Source organism: Scyliorhinus torazame, chromosome 12 (genome assembly GCF_047496885.1).
Source record: "Scyliorhinus torazame isolate Kashiwa2021f chromosome 12, sScyTor2.1, whole genome shotgun sequence".
NCBI lineage: Eukaryota > Metazoa > Chordata > Chondrichthyes > Carcharhiniformes > Scyliorhinidae > Scyliorhinus > Scyliorhinus torazame.
In genome coordinates this window covers 42142116-42163297 of record NC_092718.1, presented here as the reverse complement: position 1 = coordinate 42163297, position 21182 = coordinate 42142116, and the positions used below count along the sequence as shown (strand labels likewise).

At 47.9% G+C, this 21182-nt stretch overlaps 1 protein-coding gene across 1 annotated transcript in view; it reads right to left on the bottom strand.

The window, feature by feature from the left end:
* Nucleotides 1–10890, bottom strand: part of dnaaf4 (dynein axonemal assembly factor 4) — a 33133-nt gene extending 22243 nt beyond the window's left edge. The window contains exon 1 of the mRNA XM_072470758.1: nt 10746–10890. Within this exon, the coding sequence (XP_072326859.1) occupies nt 10746–10868 (123 nt within the window). The 5' untranslated portion in view covers nt 10869–10890. The remainder of the gene's footprint in view (nt 1–10745) is intronic.
* Nucleotides 10891–21182: the final 10292 nt, after the last annotated feature.

The following is a 21182-nucleotide window of genomic DNA, read 5'->3' as shown; positions in this document are numbered from 1 at the left end:
ATCTATTGATGTTGTGTTTTTCTTTTGTATTATTATTATTTTGGGACTAGGAAAGCCTTGCTTTCTCCTATGACTGCAGAGAGACCATGTATCCTGGAGAGGACGGAGTTCCTTTTTGTTTCTGTCATTGGAACTTCTGGTGTTGTTGGAGTAGGCGGATATATGTGCTGGTACAAGCCCAGGCATGGTCGGTTATAACAGTGATGTGAGTATCCTTAACCTTGTGGCCCCTATTCTAAAATGTCATTGATCCTAATTTAGCACGATTGAGTAGGTCAGGGCAGTAGTAACAAGGTTTAAGGTCAGGTGGCAGGTACGTTGGATGGGGGAATTGGCCACCCTCCCCCGAGATGTCCCCTTTTGGGGGCTTCTGGACTCTCTTTCTTGAGATATAGTTCCCCTGGGGATGTAGTATCCTGTTGACTGTGAGCCCTGAGTAAGAGTCTGAGTGCTCCACAATGTCGATAGCATCTTTCTTCGGTTGAAGATTATGCCAGACCATGTTGGACCTCCCTCTCTGGGGTTTCTTCTCTATATTTGGGTAGGTGAAATACTGATACAGGCTCTGATTTGTTACAATTGGTTCCGGGTTTTGGGAAGGGGGAGGGGGCCTTATCCTATCGGGAAGAGGAGAACGATCCTGTTGGTGGTGTCTTGTCGATTCTTCTTCTCCTTGTCAGTGGGGCTTCCTTAGTTTAAAATGGTTTACGTTTTACGGTGATCTCGAGGCCTGAACTGCGCCTCTGAATTGGATGGAGAGAAGTGAAGTCTGTTATGTTGCGAGTCTTGGCATGGTACAAGAATCCTTGGTTGCTTTATGGAGGAGGGTGTGCACCATGGGGCCATGTGTTCATGGCTTTTTCCTGATATCCTATTATCCTGAGATCTCTACTCTATTTGATATCCTTTTATCCTTTCATTTTCATGGCTGAACGAGGTGCAAAAACCTTATCCTATATTTTCTTTGGCTGTGTGAACAATCACTATATTTTTACCACATCTTCATGGCCAAATCCTCTTCCCCCTCATTCTCCAGTTTATCTATTCACCTTTTTTCTTGGTATAAGCGGAGGCACTAAGTTTAATCCTGTCTTTTTCTGTATTCATGTACACAGAAGCATTTATGCAGTACTGTACCAGTTTTGAAGATTTGCTGATTTATTTGTAATAATGTAAAAAAATATAAAACCTTAAATTAAATGAGTTTATGAAATTTTATTAAATGATTTGCTGATGGGTAATATTTTAAGGGTTCTCCTGCTGTCGCATTCATACTACTGAACACGTAACTCTTTTGTAAAAATAAATTTAGAGTACTCAATTCACTTTTTCCAATTAAGGGGCAATTTAGCATGGCCAGTCCACCTACCCTGCACATCTTTGGGTTGTGGGGGTGAAACCCACGAAAACACGGGAAGAATGTGCAAACTCCACACCGACAGTGACCCAGAGCCGAGATCGAACCTGGGGCCTCGGCACCGTGAGACAGCGTGCTGCCCTCTGAACATGACTCTATGTGTGAATGTTGGCCTGTGACATGCCATGTACATTCAAACCGTTAAATATTTTAGACATTTTAACATTACAAGGACATTGTCACAGTAATGGTATTATTGTATCAACTGCCTTCTAGTATGCAATGTAGATGAGATGTGGAGATCAGGATAGAGCCAACATTTTGTATAAAATTCTCACTTACTTAACACTATGGCACACCACAGCAGTATCATAAATAGGTGCAGTGAAATAAGTTTGATATATGTTGTCGCTTAGAGGGGATGCCAAACAAAATATATGTTCTATGCAATACAAGTCAAGACTGAAAGATACTAGTAAACTTTCATATATATACAAATATATATAAATAAACCTTTTAAGCGCCCCGAGGATTTTGGATTATCACTGGCCAGCCCCACTGCCAGATAGGGCAATGAAACAATGCAATTGAAAGGCATGCATCCACCAACAGAAGTGGGAACTAACTGGTGCAATCTGGGATGCTACTGAATAAATTGAGATTTGTACAGTATTTGTTTGTGGCACTGAAGGGGCAAACTGTAGATGCATTTCCCTTGTTATAACAGAAATGATTTAACCTCCAGTGGATAGTATGAAATCTAAAAAAAAACACCCAAAAAATTGCAGAACAAATAAATGTCAAGGAGATAAATGTCAAAGAGGATACAGCAGGATTTAGATCGTTTGGAGGCTTGGGCAGAGAGATGGCAGATGGAGTTTAATCCGGACAAATGTGAGGTAATGCATTTTGGAAGGTCTAATGCAGGTAGGGTATATACAGTGAATGGTAGAATCCTCAAGAGTATTGACAGTCAGAGAGATCTAGGTGTATAGGTCCACAGGTCACTGAAAGGGGCAACACAGGTGGAGAACATAGAACATTACAGCGCAGTACAGGCCCTTCGGCCCTCAATGTTGCGCTGACCTGTGAAACCACTCTAAAGTCCATCTACACTATTCCCTTATCGTTTACATGTCTATCCAATGACCATTTGAATGTCCCTAGTGTTGGCGAGTCCACTACTATTGCAGGCAGGGCATTCCACTCCCTTACTACTCTCTGAGTAAAGAACCTACCTCTGACATCTGTCCTATATCTATCTCCCCTTAATTTAAAGCTATGTCCCTTTGTGCTAGACATCACCATCCGAGGAAAAAGGCTCTCACTGTCCACCCTATCTAATCCTCTGATCATCTTGCATGCCTCAATCAAGTCACCTCTTAATTTTCTTCTCTCTAACGAAAACAGCATCAAGTCCCTCAGCCTTCCCTCATAAGATCTTCCCTCCATACCAGGCAACATTCTGGTAAATCTCCTCTGCACCCTTTCCAATGCTTCCACATCCTTCCTATAATGCGGCGACCAGAATTACACGCAATACTCCAAATGTGGCCGCACCAGAGTTTTGTACAGCAGCAACATGACCTCATGGCTACGAAACTCAATCCCTCTACCAATAAAAGCTAACACACCGTACGCCTTCTTAAGAACCCTCTCAACCTGGGTGGCAACTTTCAGAGATCTATGTACATGGACACCGAGATCTCTCTGCTTATCCACACTACCAAGAACCTTACCATTAGCCAAGTACTCTGTCTTCCTGTTATTCCTTCCAAAATGAATCACCTCACACTTTTCTGCATTAAACTCCATTTGCCACCTCTCAGCCCAGCGCTGCAGCTCATCTATGTCCCTCTGTAACATCCTTCCGCACTGTCCACAACTCCACCGACTTTAGTGTCATCTGCAAATTTACTCACACATCCTTCTATGCCCTCCTACAGGTCATTTAAAAAAATGACAAACAGCAGTGGCCCCAAAACAGATCCTTGTGGTACACCACTAGTAACTGGACTCCAGTCTGAACATTTCCCATCAACCACCACCCTTTGTCTTCTTCCAGCTAGCCAATTTCTGATCCAAACTGCTAAATCACCCTGAATCCCATGCCTCTGTATTTTCTGCAGTAACCTACCGTGGGGAACCTTATCAAACGCTTTACTGAAATCCATACACACCACATCAACTGTTTTACCCTCATTCACCTGTTTGGTCACCTTCTCAAAGAACTCAATAAGGTTTGTGAGGCACGACCTACCCTTCACAAAACCGTGTTGACTATCTCTAATCAAATTATTCCTTTCCAGATGATTATACATCCTATCTCTTATAAACCTTTCCAAGAATTTGCCCACAACAGAAGTAAGGCTCACTGGTCTACAGTTACCGGGGTTATCTCTACTCCCCTTCTTGAACAAGGGGACAACATTTGCTATCCTCCAGTCTTCTGGTACTATTCCTGTAGACAAAGATGACTTAATGATCAAAGCCAAAGGCTCAGCAATCTCCTCCCTAGCTTCCCAGAGAATCGTAGGATAAATCCCATCCAGCCCAGGTGACTTATCTATTTTCACACTTTCCAGAATTGCTAACACCTCCTCCTTATGAACCTCAAGCCCTTCTAGTCTAGTAGCCTAAATCTCAGTATTCTCCTCGGCAACATTATCTTTTTCCTGTGTGAATACTGACGAAAAATATTCATTTAGCACCTCTCCTATCTCCTCGGACTCCACGCACAACTTCCCACTACACTGTCCTTGACTGGCCCTACTCTTACCCTAGTCATTCTTTTATTCCTGACATATCTATAGAAAGCTTTAGGGTTATCCTTGATCCTACCTGCCAAAGACTTCTCATGTCCCCTCCTGGCTCTTCTTAGCTCTCTCTTTAGGTCCTTCCGAGCTAACTTGTAACTCTCCAGCGCCCTAACTGAACCTTCATGTCTCATCTTTACATAAGCCTCCTTCTTCCTCTTGACAAGTGTTTTGACTGCTTTAGTAAACCATGGTTCCCTCGCTCGACCATATCCTCCCTGCCTGACAGGTACATACTTATCAAGGACACACAGTAGCTGTTCCTTGAACAAGCTCCACATTTCCATTGTGCCCATCCCCTGCAGTTTTCCTCTCCATCCGATGCATCCTAAGTCTTGCCTCATCGCATCATAATTGCCTTTGCTCCAGATATAACTATTGCCCTGCGGTATATATCTATCCCTTTCCATCACTAAAGTAAACGTAATCGAATTGTGGTCACTATCACCAAAGTGCTCACCTACCTCCACATCTAACACCAGTCCTGGTTCATTACCCAGTACCAAATCCAATATGGCCTCGCCTCTCGTTGGCTTATCTACATACTGTGTCAGGAAACCCTCCTGCACACATTGGACAAAAATGGACCCATCTAAAGTACTCGAACTGTAGCGTTTCCAGTCAATATTAGGAAAGTTAAAGTCCCCCATAACAACTACCCTGTTGCTTTCGCTCCTATCCAGAATCATCTTTGCAATCCTTTCCTCTACATCTCTGGAACTTTTCGGAGGCCTATGGAAAACCCCTAACAGGGTGACCTCTCCTTTCCTGTTTCTAACCTCAGCCCATACTACCTCAGTAGACGAGTCCTCATCAAACGTCCTTTCTGCCACCGTAATACTGTCCTTGACTAACAATGCCACCCCTCCCCCTCTTTTACTACCTTCCCTGAGCTTATTGAAATATCTAAACCCCGGCACCTGCAACAACCATTCCTGTCCCTGCTTTATCCATGTCTCCGAAATGACCACAACATCGAAGTCCCAGGAACCAACCCATGCCGCAAGTTCACCCACCATATTCCTGGCATTGAAGAAGACACACTTTAAACCACCTTCCTGCCTGCCGGTGCACTCCTGCAACTTTGAAACCTTACTCATGACCTCACTACTCTCAACCTCCTGTATACTGGAGCTACAATTCAGGTTCCCAATCCCCTGCTGAAATAGTTTAAACCCTCCCAAAGAGCATTAGCAAATTTCCCCCCCAGGATATTGGTACCCCTCTGGTCCAGGTGTAGACCATCCCGTTTGTAGAGGTCCCATTGACCCCAGAATGAGCCCCAATTATCCAGATATCTGAAACCCACCCTCCTGCACCATCCGTGTTGCCACATGTTCAACTCGTCTCTCTCCCTATTCCTTGTCTCGCTAGCACGTGACATGGGTAACAACCCAGAGATAATAACTCTGCTTGTCCTAGATCTAAGTTTAATCCCTAGCTCCCTGAATTCCTGCCTTACATCCCTATCCCTTTTCCTACCTATGTCGTTGGTACCTATGTGGACCACGACTTGGGGCTGCTCCCCTCCCCCTTAAGGATCCTGAAAACACGATCCAAGACATCACGAACCCTGGCACCTGGGAGGCAACACACCAATCGCGAGTCTCTCTCCTTCCCACAGAATCTCCTATCTATCCCCCTAACTATGGAGTCTCCAATGACTAATGCTCTACTCCTCTCCCCCCTCCCCTTCTGAGCAACAGGGACAGACTCTGTGCCAGAGACCTGTACCCCATGGCTTACCCGTGGTAAGTCCCCCACCCAACAGTATCCAAAGCGGTATACATGTTACTAAGGGGAACGACCACAGGGGATCCCTATACTGACTGCTTCCTCTCAGCCCCTCTCACCGTCACCCATCTATCTTTATTCTTTGGAGTAACTACATCCCTGAAGCTTCTATCTATAGCCATCTCTGCCTCCCGAATGATCCGAAGTTCATCCAGCTCCAGCTCCAGTTCCCTAACGCGGTTTCTGAGGAGCTGGAGATGGGTGCACTTCCCACAGATGAAATCAGCAGGGACACTGACGGCGTCCCTCACCTCAAATATTCTGCAGGAGGAACACTGCACTGCATCCCCTGCCATCCACTCTCGATAAAAAAAGAAAAAGAAAGAAAGAGCTTACCTGTTATTCACTCTACCCCTTAGGTTAAAGGAGGTGGAAGGGTGTGGGACACGACAAGTGTAGTGTCTAGGGTTTAGAAACTGCCCAACTTAAATACAGGTAAAAATAAAACACTTAACCAGCAACCACTGCACCCCACACAAAAACAGCAATCAGCTGTTATGGGCCTGCACAAACAATTTAAATCTTTACTACTTACCCAGCAGTTACTCTGTCCTCACTGTGACTGGATTCAGCTGGAAACTCCCTGCAGTAAGTTTTTTAAAACTTTACTCCCCTCCTCAGCAAGCACTCACTCAGCAACCACTGCGCCCCGCACGATAACACCTCAGGGAAAAGAGAAAATACTTACCAGTCAATCACTTACCTGCAGGCTGTGACATCACGGTTCAACTTCTTTCTACTTCTACCTGCCCTCGAGCCTTCCTCTCGGCTGGGATCCTTACAGCGGTTGCTTTTTTTGGGGTTAGAGGAGGGGGTAGGGAGGGAAACACTGAAGAAGTGTTTCCGGTTTAAGTGTCACTTGACAACAGCTCCTCCACAAGTTACGGTGACCACAATGCACGTATGCAAATTTCCCCCGCAACAGCCAATCAGCAGCTCCGCTCTACTGCCCTCTGCTGGATGCTTGCCTTCACTTGAACAGCTAGGGTCTCTTGCACAGATACACCTTCAAGTTACGGTGACCACAATGCACGTATGCAAATTTCCCCCGCAACTGCCAATCAGCAGCTCCGCTCTACTGCCCTCTGCTGGATGCTTGCCTTCACTTGAACAGCTAGGGTCTCTTGCACAGATACACCTTCAAGTTACGGTGACCACAATGCACGTATGCAAATTTCCCCCGCAACTGCCAATCAGCAGCTCCGCTCTACTGCCCTCTGCTGGATGCTTGCCTTCACTTGAACAGCTAGGGTCTCTTGCACAGATACACCTTCAAGTTACGGTGACCACAATGCACGTATGCAAATTTCCCCCGCAACAGCCAATCAGCAGCTCCGCTCTACTGCCCTCTGCTGGATACTTGCCTTCACTTGAACAGCTAGGGTCTCTTGCACAGGTACACCTTCAAGTTACAGTGACCACAATGCACGAATGCAAATTTCCCCCGCAACAGCCAATCAGCATCTCTGCTCTACTGCCCTCTGCTGGAATCTTGCCTTCATTTGAACAGCTAGGGTCTCTTGCACAGGTACACCTTCAAGTTACGGTGACCACAATGCACGTATGCAAATTTCCTACCTTCTTAAAAGGTAGTCAAGAAGGCATACGGCATGCTTGCCTTCATTGGCCGGGGCATTGAGTATAAGAATTGGCAAGTCATGTTGCAGCTGTATAGAACCTTAGTTAGGCCACACTTGGAGTATAGTGTTCAAATCTGGTCGCCACACTACCAGAAAGATGTGGAGGCTTTAGAGAGGGTGCAGAAGAGATTTACCAGGATGTTGCCTGGTATGGAGGGCATTAGCTATGAGGAAAGGTTGAATAAACTCGGTTTGTTCTCACTGGAACGACGGAGGTTGAGGGGTGACCTGATAGAGGTCTACAAAATTATGAGGGGCATAGACAGAGTGGAAAGCCAGAGGCTTTTTCCCAGGGTAGAGTGGTCAATTTCTAGGGCGCATAGGTTTAAGGTGTGAGAGGCAAAGTTTAGAGGAGATGTACGAGGCAGGTTTTGTACACAGAGGGTAGTGGGTGCCTGGAACCTGCTGCCGGAGGAGGTGGTAGAAGCAGGGATGATAGTGACATTTAAGGGGCATCTTGACAAATACATGAATAGGATGGGAATAGAAGGATACGGAGCCCGGAAGTGCAGAAGATTTTAGTTTAGACGGGCAGCATGGTCGGCACAGGCTTGGAGGGCCGGAGGCCCTGCTCCTGTCCTGTACTTTTCTTTGTTCTAGATGTTTCTGGCTGTTTTCTAGTCTCTGTGTTATAATGAAATAATTTAAGTTTGAAGAATCACAGAGAACATTATCTCTGTGAATTAACAAAGCTGCATTCATGTAACACTCCTCAGATTCCAGCCGAAAGTGCATCACTTTTCATGACGTTTAATGAGTGGTTATTATTATATATGCAAACTTGGCAGGCAATTTGTATATGGAAAGGTTCTCCAAACTGCAATGAGAAAAAATGGCCAGATAATCTATTGATTAAGTGAGAAATGTTGGCCAGGGCACTGGGAGAACTCCCCTACTCATTTACGAATAGTGCTATGGGATCTTTTACATCCATCTGAAAAGCTGGATGGGGTCTTAGTTTAGCCTCTCATTGGAAGTTTATGCTCAGTCGAACTCCACTATTTTTGGGTTGGCAAGCTGTTAACGAGTGGACTGCCACAGGGATCAGTGCTGGGCCCTCAAAAATAGACAATCAATACAATGCCTTGGATTGCATGATGTGGAGATGCCGGCATTGAACTGGGATGGGCACAGTAAGAAGTCTTACAACGCCAGGTTAAAGTCCACAGATTCTTTTGGTATCACTAGCTTCCGGAGCGTAGCACCTTCATCAGGTGAGTGATGAGGTGGGTTACACAAACACTTATATAGACAAAATCAATGATGCAAGATGATACTTTGAATGTGAGTCTTTGCATGTCCAGATGGTGCGACTGGAGAGAGGGATAATCACAGGTTTAAGAGGTGTGAATTGTCTCATGCCAGGGCAGTTGGTAGGATTTCGCAGGTCCAGGCCTGATGGTGGGGGTTAATATAGCAAGACATGAATCCAAGGTCCCAGTTGAGGCCATACTCATGCGTACGGAAATTGGCGATCAGTTTCTGCTCGGCGATTCTGCGTTGTCATGCTTCCTGAAGGCCGCCTTGGAGAAAGCTTACCCGAAGATCAGAGGCTGAATGCTGTTGACTGCTGAAGTGTTCCCCGACTGGAACAATCACCAGGCAGGAATGTTCCCTTCCAGACAGGGAACACTTCAGCAGTCAAGGGCATTCAGCCTCTGATCTTAGAGTAAGCGTTCTCCAAAGCGGCCTTCAGGATGTATGACAACATAGAATTACCTCACAGCGCCAGGGACCCAAGTTCAAATCTGGCCTTGGGTGACTGTCTTTGTGGAGTTTGCATTTTCTCCAAGTGTCTGCGTGGGTTTCCCCCGGGTGTCACAAAGATGTGCAGGTTAGGTGGATTGGCGATGCTAAATTGCCCCCTTGTGTCCAGACATGTGCAGGTTAGGTGGGGTTATGGGGAGGGGGAGTGGGCCTGGGTGGGGTGCTCTTTTAGAGGGTCAGTGAAGACTCGATGGGCCAAATGGCCTCCTTCTGCACTGTAGTAATGATTCTATGGAGTATAATATGGGAAAACTTGCACTTGTTCAATTTTGTAGGACAAACAGGAGGGCAGTATATTATTTAAATGGAGAGAAATTACAAAACTCAGGTATAGAGGGATCCATTTGTTCTGGTACAGGAGTCAAAAAATTATCTCAGGACTCTGTGCCGTGTGTGCTGATTCCGGGACATGCACAAACATCAACTGCTGCTGAAAGACGCTCCTTGGCCTGCACAAAATCCTTGGTCTTCCAATGCAAAGACCTGTCAACCATCAAATGTTGCAGAAAGCGTATTCCAGGGTCCAGGAAGCTTGGCGCAGCCGCCACAAAGGCTCAATGGGAAATGGCCACCATAGAACTGAGAGGTGCTGAAACCTGTGAGAACCCCTTCGGGCTGTATGCATCACAAAATGTTTGACATAAAATGTATTTTGTACATATAACATGTAATTGTAAATTAGTGAGACACTTACCTGTCTTGTACTTTATGCATTATGTAATGTACTCTGTTGAATAAAGTATAAAGGAGCCTGAGAAAGGAATACCAGCAATCCAGAGTCCAATGACCAATCCCACATCCCGTAAACACCTGCCAAGAGTCTAGGATCGGGCTCATCAGCCATGCAAGAACCCACAGAACCCATGACCAGCAACACAGAGTTTCTTAGGTGGACAATCATACTCGTTAACGAGTGATCGCCGAAGAAGAAGACATTTTGGAGAAATAGCGAGCGCAGGATATCCGGTGGATACAATGGGCTGGATTCTCCGCCAGCGGGATGCTCCGTTTTGCCGGCAGTTCGGGTTTCCCAGCGGTGTGGGGCTGCCCCACATTGGGAAATCCCATTGACCAGCCAGCGAAACAGAGCATCCCGCCGCCGTGCTGAAACGGAAATGTGGCGCGGCGGAGTGGAGAATCCAGCCCAATATACTTAGACTTTCTGAAAGCATTTGATAAGATATCACATTTGAGACTTTGAACCACAAATTTTGTGCTAGATGCACAAATTAGAAATGTGTTAGTAATAGAAGAAGCTGATGGCCTATCCGTTGATGAGTTTGTGCAATGAGACCATCGGCAGGTGTACCAGGCAGCCCCTCGCCTCACCTTCAAACGTTTACAAACGGGGAACACTGGAGGATGCCTCACCTTTAAATAATCCTCTGTACAGAAGATGTCCGCTTTCCCGGCCCTCACCCCCTTCAGCGGCACAGTAATAAAAATCTGAGTCTCGGTCTGATCCCAGGTGTAGTCCCGGACCAGCAGCGGCATCTTCACTGGCGGCCCCCCGTTGCTAAGTGACGCGAGCGTCCGGTTGCTGGGGTTAGTCCTTCCGGGTGGTACTGACTTTACTTCCGGCGCCAACGGAGAGAGAGCCACAATGGACAAGGCACCTCTGCAGCTTAAATGTTTCCATGTCACCCACACAGTTCAGGATTCCTTTCAGAAAGAGTTGCAAAGTTTATATAGAGTCTATGCCAATATCACGGGGTTACATTTGGTGCTAATGAAACTTAATTCCAACTAGAATCAGGGATGTAGCTAGAATCATGACAGCGGGCGGCATGGTAGCACAATAGTTAGCCCCGCACCAAGGACCTGGATTCGATCCTGGCCCCGGGTCACTGTCCATGTGCAGTTTTCACATTGTACCCCTGTCTATGTGGGTCTTACCCCCACAACCCAAAGGTGCAGGGTAGGTGGCTTGTCCCTTTATTGGAATTTTTTTTAAAAAATAGAATCACGACAATGCAGAAGGAAGCCATTCGGCCCATAGAGTCTGCACCGACCCCCTGAAAGAGCCCCAACCTAGGACCGCATCCTCACCCTATCTCAGTTACCCCACCTATCCTTTTGCACACCAAGAGGCAATTTAGCATGGTCAATCCACGTCTTTGGACTGTGGGAGGAAACCAGAGCACCCAGAGGAAACCCATGCAGACATGGGGGGAACATACAAACTCCATACAGTCACCCAAGGGTGAAATTGAACCCGGATCCCTGGTATTGTGAGGCAGCAGTGCTAATCACTGTTCCACCGTGCTGCCCTGAAGGGGGAAAAACAGTATAATTTATTTATTTTGAACTGCTTTTTCCTTCGGTATATGTTTATATATATCAATATGTCTTGTTGCCAATCCACTTACTGAGTTTTTGTTTTGGCTGCTTTTGACCTCGTGCCACTTCATCGCCTTTGGATCAAGATTTGAAACAAAGTGGTGTCCTAGCATTAAAAGAGCCACACACCTTCCCTCCCACTGGTTCTTCTGTACGTGTTAAATGCATTTGTACATAGTTGCTTTTACCTCCTTATGCCCTAGTTGCTTAATTTAATTAAGACAGTTATCTGTCATTTTGCTAGACTTCTGACTAAACTGTATTTAAATGTTTTGACAGTGGGAATTAAAAAAAATAAATTTAGAGTACCCAATTCTTTTTTCTTCCCAATTAAGGGGCAATTTAGCACATAGAATTTGCAGTGCAGAAAGAGGCCATTCAGTCCATCGAGTCTGCACCGGCCCTTTTGGAAAGAGCACCCTACCTACGCCCACACTCCCACCTTATCCCCGTAACCCCACCCAACCGTTTTGGACACTAAGGGCAATTTATCATGGCCAATCCACCTAACCTGCACATCTTTGGACTGCGGGAGGAAACCGGAGCACTCGGAGGAAACCCACACAGACACGGGGAGAATGTGCAGACTCCGCACAGACAGTGACCGAGGCCGGGAATCGAACCTGGGACCCTGGAGCTGTGAAGCAACTGTGCTAATCACTGCTACCGTGCCCCCACATCTTTGGGTTGTGCAGATGAGACCCACGCAAACACTGGAACACTGGGGGGGAATTCCACACAGACTGTGACCCGGGGCCAGGTTCGAATCCAGGTCATCAGTGCTGTGAGGCAGCAGTGCTAACCACTGCTCCACCCAAAATGAGTTCCATTAATCTGTTAATAACTGGTGTGCTATGAAGCCATAGAGAAGGAGGGCACAGAGTACACATGACTGCTTTCAGCCAGAATAATTACATACAAATCAACTAGTAGATGGGGGATTTGGATTTTTGTTTATTGTCACGTGTACCAAGGTACAATGAAAAGTATTTTTCTGTGTGCAGCTCAACAGATCATTTTTCGTTTTAAATATAGAATACCCAATTCATTTTTTTCCAATTAAGTGGCAATTTAGCGTGGCCAATCCACCTACCCTGCACATCTTTTGAGTTGTGGGTGCGAAACCCATGCAAACACGGGGAGAGTGTGCAAACTACACACGGACAGTGTCCCAGAGCTGGGATCGAACCTGGAACCTTGGCGCCGTGAGGCCGCAATGCTAACCCACTGTGCCACTGTGCTGCCCTTCGCTCAACAGATCATTAAGTACATGAAAAGGAAAGGAAATAAAAGAAAATACATAATAGGGCAACACAAGGTACACAATGTAACTACATAACACCGGCATCGGGTGAAGCATACAGGGGTGTAGTGTTAATGAGGTCAGTCCATAAGAGGGTCGCTTCGGAGTCTGGTGACAGCGGGGAAGAAGCTGTTTTTAGTCTGTTCATGCGTGTTCTCAGACTTTTGTATCTCTTGCCCGATGGAAGAAGTAAATGGAAAAACAAAATGAAATCTGATCATTAAATTACCAATGTGAAATTTCATGTTTGATCTTTTTTCATCAATTTCCCATTCTTGACAACTGCAGCAATGTACAATTATCTCAGAAATGTTTACAAGGTTTGAGATGTGTCTCCAAGTGGAACAAATAAGAGAAGATTAAATACAAGTACCACCATTCAGATTTAGTACATGTAAACAGTTTCATAATGTTGTTTCACGGTGCAATTCAACTGAATAAAAACATTCATGAAATGCACAGAAAAATGGCATAAGGTAAACTGAAAAAAAACTATTGGCTTAAATACAAAGATGACACGCTGACACCATGTAGATTATCTCAATTAGAATTAAAATTAATGCTGACAAACTTTATTCCATAAAATCAGCACTAGCAAAGATACATTTTTGTTCAAGATGCTCCAATCTTTTTGTAATTTGCAGTGTTAATGTAAGTCTACTTGCGACACTAATAAGGATTATTATTATCTAATGGGGACCTCCCTCAACAATATACTGTGACTGCAGTATGTACCAATCTATAGGATGCACTACAGTTCATCAAGCTTACTTCAACAGAAACACCCTCTCCATTGATCTTTACCACTAAGAAGGACTAGAGCAGTAATGTCACGCCACAATGGGCGGCATGTGACGCAGTGGATAGCACTGTGACTGCGGCGCTGAGGACCCGGGTTGAATCCCGGCCCTGGGTCACTGTCTGGACCAGGGAGTTTGCACATTCTCCTCATGTCTGTGTGGGTTTCACCCCCACAATCCAAAAATGCGCAGATTAGGTGGATTGGCCACGTTAAATTGCCCGTTAATTGGGGAAAAAAATAATTGGGTACTCTTAAAAAAAAATGTTTTTAATCACCTCTGAGTTTCCCACTAAGTCACATTGTGTACTGACCTGAACACGTATCACTGTTCCCTCATCACTGATGGGTCAGCATCCTGGAATTCCCTGCCTAACGCCATTGTGGCAGCACCATGAGCACAAGGACCGCAGGGGTTCAAGAAGGCTCACAACCACCTTCTCAGGGTGACCAGGGATGGGCAACAAATATAGCCTCGCCAGCTCCAGCTACATTCCAAGAAATTAAAATTGGTGCTTTGTTGGGAGACATTGATGAGGATAGGTTTACTGCTAGTGTTCTGCTTTGAAATTCAAAAAATGCTTATTGTTTTTGTACAAGTTAAAGTAATTATTGTTGGGGCAGCACAGCGGCACAGTGGTTAGCACTGCTGCCTCACAGCTCCAAGAACCCGACTTCAATTCTGACCTCGGGTGACGTGTGGAGTTTGCACGTTCTCCCCGTGCCTGGGTGGGTTTCCTCCGGGTGCTCCGGATTCCTCCCACAGTCCAAGGATGTACAGGTTAGGTGAATTGGTCAGGCTAAATTGCCCCTTGTGTCCAAAGGTTAGGTGGGCTTACAGGGATAGGACATGGATTGGGCATAGGTAGGGTGCTCTATCGAAGCAGGGGCCAGTGCAGACATGATGAGCTGAATGGCCTCCTTCTGCACTGTAGGGATTCTATGACTCTATGAATTCAGTAGTAAAACTATTTTTAATGTATGAGGATTTATTGGCAGTGATTCCAAGCTGTTAATATGGAATCTGTAAACTTAATTGAAAGACCTCTGAACATTTGCCATAGATATTGGCACCCAATCAAAGCAGTTAACTTTCCAAAATATTCTTTCTGAAATCTCTCCTATAAGTTTTGTGAGGCATTTGTCACCACATACAGTTTTGATTGATTTTTTTAATGCAAGGATGCATTACTATCCAGCCAGGAGCAAACTATCAATTCATATTAAAGTGAATGACCTTGTTTTGTTGAAGCCAGCCTATAGATAACTGATTGGGTTCAAGCTCTGAAACATTTAAGGAATGAAGGCCAAGGTTTCTCTCTTTTTTTGGAGATCAAAATCCATCACATATGCACCATTTCAGTGTTGTACATGATGTTTCTTCCATTTCTTTTTCATTCTTTTCACCAATATTGTTCCAATGTCCAGTTCTTGGGGTACAGCCAAGCTTTTTGGAAGGACTAATTCAGCAATTAATTATGCAATTTGTAAAGCAGGGACTAAGGGAAGATATTATCTATGGATAGATCTAGATCTGAAAAAATAAACAATGTCAAATAGGCACGGCAACAAAAACATGATCCTTGTGCGTGGCCTGGTATGTTGGACATTAACTTTTCACCTCTGGTATCTGGGTTTAACCCTAGGCCAGATTATAAAGATCTCATGTGAAAACAATCTGTTCTGGAATTTCTTTTGTTAGACAAGGGGAACGATCCAACGGCCACGCTGAGTCAGGAAAGCAGCTCGTCACAGCCCATTGTGGCCATTGAAAGCTGGGAGAGCACGCTCCTGGGATCTACCCGGCTCGCCATGCCTCATGGGATCCAACTTGATTTCGCGAGACGTTGCGATGTAAATCTAGCTCACTGAAGACTTTTTGCCGAATCTGCATATTAGAGTGAGACAGCAAGCATCACCCTAATGTGTAGATTCCCGAGGTACCTGAGGCTTTGGGATTCATCCGCTTCGCCACGGAGACCTCGGGCGAGTGGTGTTCAGCACTGGTCCTCACAAACGGGGACCAGGCAGAACAGCAGTGTGGGCATCTTCCAAGGGATTGCTGCATGTCCTTTGGCCAAGATGGTGCCCTGGCACTACCAGCTGGCATGGAAGGTGTCAAGTTGGAACTGCCAAAGTGCCACAATGACAATTTTTCCATGCACATGATTGGGCCTGCATGGATGTTGAGGGGGAGGGCTGGGGACACTCCCATGGTGCGTTTCGGCTGGGGGAAGGTCTGTGATTGTTTCAGGGCATCCGGATCTCTTACTACACTGTACAAAACAGAGCTATGTGCCCCTTCGGCCACCCGTTCCCTGTTCAGGCCCTTTATACAATGCAAGTCCGTTGAATAGCCACTGCGAGCGCCGGGAAACATGCAGCTAAACACGCTAGCTAGGGAACTTTGTTCTCTTTTAGGAAAATCGCGCCCCATCTTCCGGCCTCGTTGAGTTCTTGCTCAAGCGCAACGAGGCCGGTGAATAGCGGGAGAGGCCAAAAATGAGAACCGTGCCAGGCCCCAAACAGTTTGTGATGCAACCAGCCCGCTCCCGTAGGCGAATCGGGATCTCATCGTAGTGTGGCGAGAAACCAATTATCTCCACTTAAACCCAATTTCCATACAATTACCAGGAGCCACCCCATATCCAACGATCTCCTGTCATTCAGCAGCTTCCCCAACAAGTGGCCACGCTGGCGCCAATTAGTACTCCTTTTGAAAAAGGTGACCCTGGCAGATGGACTTCTGTGGGGAGCTGAGGAGGGAAGTAACCATCTTTGCTCACAGGCCAAGAGCCCGAGGTGCTGGGCTTGCCTCCCCAGTGCTCGGTGGGGAGTGAGACATTCTAGGCTGGGAGTGTGGGACCCTCCACAGGGTGGGCCGCCATAGGAGGGTAGGGGGGCGCTAGTGGGCAACCGGGGGGCAACCGCTCATGGCACCACCATGCCACCCCTGGATCATATGTACCCGTTCTTGGGGCAAACCCTTGTCTCTGCCCGTCTGCCCTAACAACCATCCATAACCCCCACCGACTGCCAAGGCTCTGGCCGTGTGGCTGATGGCTATTGCTAATAGGTAATTGACAATTGCGGTTAAGTGAGCACTTCACACATCCCAAGTGGATTCCTGTTGGTGGGGTCCATGTAACATGTGGGAGTCATTGCTTACAATCCCACTCACACATGATGCATGGACATTGTCCCTGAACATTATGGGAGGCAACACCACACACGCAGCAGCCAACATCCGAGCACCCAGGGCATGGACACAGCTCCAGGGACATGTCCATGGCCGGAGGGTGGGTGGGTGCCATGGGGAGGGTGAATGCCTGGAAATGAAAATCGCTTATTGTCACAAGTAGGCTTCAAATGAAGTTACTGTGAAAAGCCCCTAGTTGCCACATTCCGGTGCCTGTTCGGGGAGGCTGGTACGGGAATTGAACCCGCGCTGCTAGCCTGCCTTGGTCTGCTTTAAAAAACAGCTATTTATCCCTGTGCTAAACCAGCCCCTGGGCTGGAGAGATGGGCCAAGGGTTCGGAGGTCAACCCGCATTGCGGAAGAAAGTGACAGAGGCCTCATAATGGTTGTGCACAAATGTGTTTAATGTGTTTTACAGTCCCCTACCCTCCCAATGGTGCCACTCCCCATACCCCCACATGCCGCCGGCACATGCACAGCCGTGCTGCCCTGTCCCGTATGCTGACTTTGAAACACAGCCTCATCAGAGGGGTGGAACCCGGAGAACTGGTGACCACCGTCGCCACTCCATGGGATGGGTCCGGGTTGGCACCCAGCTCCCCCTCCCGGTCGGTGCCCATAGGGCCCTGGTGTTCACCTTGGGACAGAGGGGCAGATGGTTCGAGCGCCAGCTGACCATGGAGCCGCCTGGCGGCTACCCAATGCCTGCACCATCGTGTCGCGCCCTCAGCGATGCTCGTCAGTGACTTGGACATGCTGTGCAGCGCCTCAGCAATGCCCACCTGCAACTGAGACAAGCTCCGCACCGCCTTGGCCATTCCCATCTGAGAGCAGGTAATTTCCCGCAGAACCTCATCAAGGTCAGCTTGGTACTGGGTGACATCCCCCAGCGAGGCAGACATTCTGCCGATTCTCTCAGCCATGGCCGTCACGGACTCGTGACGCCTTGGACACCTTCACTAATGGTGCTGACGTTGTGCACCAGGCTTTTCACTGCGGATGTCACCCTAGCAGTGTTGGCCTCAGTGCCACGCATTGCCGGCCTCATCTCCTGCGCCCATAGCCTCTGGGACTCCTGCAAGCGGCTATGGATTTGCTGGGATGACACTGACATCTCCCTCTGAATGTCTCGGCTGCAGCGAGTACAACTCCGAGTACCTCTGTGCCACAAGCTTAACGACAGTCTGGGACCAAGTCTGGGATCCAGGAGCCCTCTGACTGCTATCTCGCCTGGAGGTTCCTGCCTCCACCCGATGTGCATCATCAGCGGCTTGTGCTCACCAGATTGTGCCCCAGAGGCCTGTCCATTATCATTTCCCACCGAGGTGTGTATCTGTGCTAGTGGACGGTGTGGTTGACAGCTCTGCCGTGATCAAAACAGTTGCATCTCGGAGCTCCCCTCCGAGGTGTTCTCTTGGAGTCTGGAGAGGGTGCCGCCCGGGATGGTCCGCGCCGTCGGCTGGGGGTCCTGCAGGAGAATGAATATGTGGTCAATGGGAGGGATGGGTCAGTCATCAAGGCAATAACAACTCACGTTTGACATGTCCTCTGGGTGGAGCCCAGTGGTTCCTCACCTCTACGCGGTCCGCCAGCTTCCACGTGGTTGACCGATCTGTCCTCGGCCACCCCAGCCACCCCAGTCACCTAGAAGGAGGTAAGGATTCTTAAGTCCGGCGCCCCTCCTCCAGTCTCTGCCCTGTCCCGGTGATTATGGGATAGCAGCCTATCCTGCAGCCCCGGGGGTACCAACATCGAGAATGAACCCACCCTCTTTCTCTTTTTTTAATAAATTTAGAGTACCCAATTATTTGTTTTTCCAATTAAGGGGCAATTTAGCATGGCCTCCATCTTCATTCACCCTCAGACCTTTGTTGGCCTCCACCACCCTCTGCAGCTCCTCACCCATCAAGGTGAGCTGATCGCTGTGTTGTGACAAGGCCTCCTCCACCCTCTTCAGTTTCTCACCCTGCTCCCGCACCTCGGCCGACGTCTTCGACACCGCCACCTTCACCGGGGCAACTTTCATTGCCGCCATCATTTCCTTCCTCATCACCTCCATATGTTTAGCAAATTGTTTTTTGAATTCCACAGCCATCACCTCGGTCATCTTTTCTGCCGTGAAAGGCGCGGCCCCATCCAGCGACCCAGCCTCCGCCATCTTTCCAGTTGCCGAGCTGACCCTTTCGCTCGTCAGTGAACCTTCCCTTGCCCCTTTCTTCCCGACGGCCTTCTTCAGAGTTTTAGACATCCCCCTCCCTCCTTACGTCTTCCTGCACCTATTTGTCCCTGGGACCGGGCATTAGGTTAAAAAAAAATCGAGCCTCTAGCAGAGCTACCCAACGTGTGACTTTCTGTGGAGAGGTTGGGGTTGGCCCCCGGGGGTATGGAGACTGGGGGATGGGCTGAGCACTGTACTCAGTAGATATCTGTTTTTTCCCTGGGATAGTTGTGATGCCTCCTTGTTGACTGAGTGACTGGCATTCCTCCTCGTCAGTGTGTCTCGGGCAGCTGCCTGACAAGTTGGGGGCCTGGGTCAGATACCCATTTCTCTGTTGCCTTAATGATTCTTTCCGATGGTTCTTCCTCTTTCTTCCTTCCTTTCCTCTGCTGCATCTCTCACCTTGCCTTTCCCCTGAGCTACTTGAAGTGTCTCGGCGTACATTGAAGCTGGCTGGGGTTTGGTGTTCTGGCTGATTCGGAGTGGGCCCGCTTTGAGTGTTAATTTTACGGTGGCACTGGCTTTTCTCCTGGATGGGCCTGGAAAGTGGGTGGGTTCCCTGGTGCCAGGAGGGGATGGGTCGACCCTTCCTTCCAGGGTGCCCTTTTGAGGGGCATCTTGATGATTCTCTGCTCCCCGGGGTAGGGCTCCCCCTTTGACTGGGATTGGAATGATTATCCTTACATACGTCCTGGGCCTCGTGGTTATCCTACTGTTCCCATTTGGCCGGGGGGAGGGTGTTGGCTGATTGTCGGTTGACTGGCCCATTCCCTTTTTTTTAAAGAAATATTTTAATTCAAATTTTTACATATTTTCAACAAACCCCCCCCTTACAGAAAAAAGATAAACAAAGAACACATAAATAAACATCTTACAACTACATCACAAATTCCCCCAATATACAAACCCCCCCATTAAGCAATAATAAACACAGTAGAAAGCACAAAGTACACCCCCCCCCCTCTGGGTTGCTGCTGCTGCTGCTGACCACCTCCTAACGCCCCGCTAGAAAGTCTAGGAACGGTTGCAACCGCCTGAAGAACCCGTGCACAGACCCCCTCAAGGCAAATTTTACCCTCTCCAATTTAATGAATCCTGCCATGTCGCTGATCCAGGCTTCCACGCTCGGGGGCCTCGCATCCTTCCACTGTAGCAGAATCCTCCGCCGGGCTACCAGGGACGCAAAGGCCAGAATACCGGCCTCTTTCGCCTCTTGCACTCCCGGCTCGTCTGATACCCCAAATAGTGCTAACCCCCAGCTCGGCTAAACCTGGGTGTTCACCGCCTTAGACATCGTCCTCGCAATACCCCTGCAGAACCCATCCAGCGCCGGGCACGCCCAGAACATATGGGTATGATTTGCTGGGCTCCCCGAGCACCTCCCACACCTGTCTTCACCCCAAAGAACCTGCTCAGCCTCGCCCCTATCATATGCGCTCTGTGAAGAACCTTAAATTGTATCAGGGTAAGTCTGGCGCAAAAAGAGGAAGAATTAACCCTACCCAGGGCGTCCGCCCACATACGCTTGTCTATCTCCTCCCCAAGCTCCTCCTCCCATTTACCCTTTAGCTCCTCCACCGAGGTCTCCTCCTCCTCCTGCATCTCCTTTTAAATCGCCGAGACCCTGCCCTCTCCAACCCACATCCCCGAGAGCACCCTATCCTGGATCCCGAGTGCTGGAAGCAGCGGGAACTCCCTCACCTGCCGTCTTACAAACGCCCTTACCTGCATGTAACTGAAGGCATTTCCGGGGGGAAGCCCGAATTTTTCCTCCAACGTCCCAAGGCTCGCAAACGTCCCATCTAAAAACAGGTCCCCCATCCTTCTAATTCCTGCCCTGTGCCAGCTCAGGAACCCTCCATCCATTCTCCCCGGGACGAACCGATGGTTCTCCCGGATCGGGGACCAAACCAAAGCCTCTACCTCACCCCTGTGACGCCTCCACTGCC